A 610-nucleotide genomic window follows, 5' to 3' on the forward strand; every position below is an offset into this window, starting at 1 on the left:
GCCTGCGTGTCTTGAGTTCAGCCAGTTCCAGTTCCCCCTTGGCTGTATAGTGCAGCTCATCAATCACCCCAACAATAAGCACACCCTCCACTTCCCCAAATACTGGAAACTCTCGGACGCAACCCTCTGACTGCAGGGTAGGAATCATCGAGAGTATGTTCAGAAACTTAATTGCCCAAGTATCTTCTTTAGTGGTGACGGGTACAGTTACAAGATCACCAAGTTCTAGTTCTCTTGCCAGGTGGATGCTGGCACCTATGTCCAAAACAGCTGCCTTCTCAGGTGCCAAGAAACCAGGAAGCTCCTTCCCATATGCAACTTGCAATTCACACCAGTTCTGAGTAGATAGGTCAGTGACGTTTAAATATTTAAGGTGAAATCTCTCCATTGGTGATGAAACATCCAATCCTCTCTTCCAGTCTTGTAAGCTTACAGGCTTGGGATTCTTTGTAGGGAGTTCAGAAGAAGGTCCAGGCTTGCTAAATGAAGCACTTGACTCCTGAGCATCTTCCAGATCCAGAAACTCTAGGAACTCTGAGTCACTCACATCTGAGAACCCCGAGGCTTCTGCTGATACTGTCTCTTCTTCCCCAGTGTCTGCCATGGCACA

The 610-nt window shown here is 47.5% G+C and overlaps 1 protein-coding gene across 1 annotated transcript; it reads right to left on the bottom strand.

The window, feature by feature from the left end:
* Positions 1–6: 6 nt before the first annotated feature.
* Positions 7–604, bottom strand: LOC102470238 (exonuclease V-like; the record flags this gene model as incomplete). Its single annotated transcript, XM_006160899.1, has 1 exon — positions 7–604. A coding segment is annotated over exon 1 (598 nt), but the record flags the coding sequence as incomplete, so codon positions are not given.
* Between the last annotated feature and the right edge of the window lie 6 nt (positions 605–610).

Source organism: Tupaia chinensis, unplaced genomic scaffold, assembly GCF_000334495.1.
Source record: "Tupaia chinensis unplaced genomic scaffold, TupChi_1.0 Scaffold128430_1, whole genome shotgun sequence".
NCBI classification, from domain to species: Eukaryota; Metazoa; Chordata; class Mammalia; order Scandentia; family Tupaiidae; genus Tupaia; species Tupaia belangeri.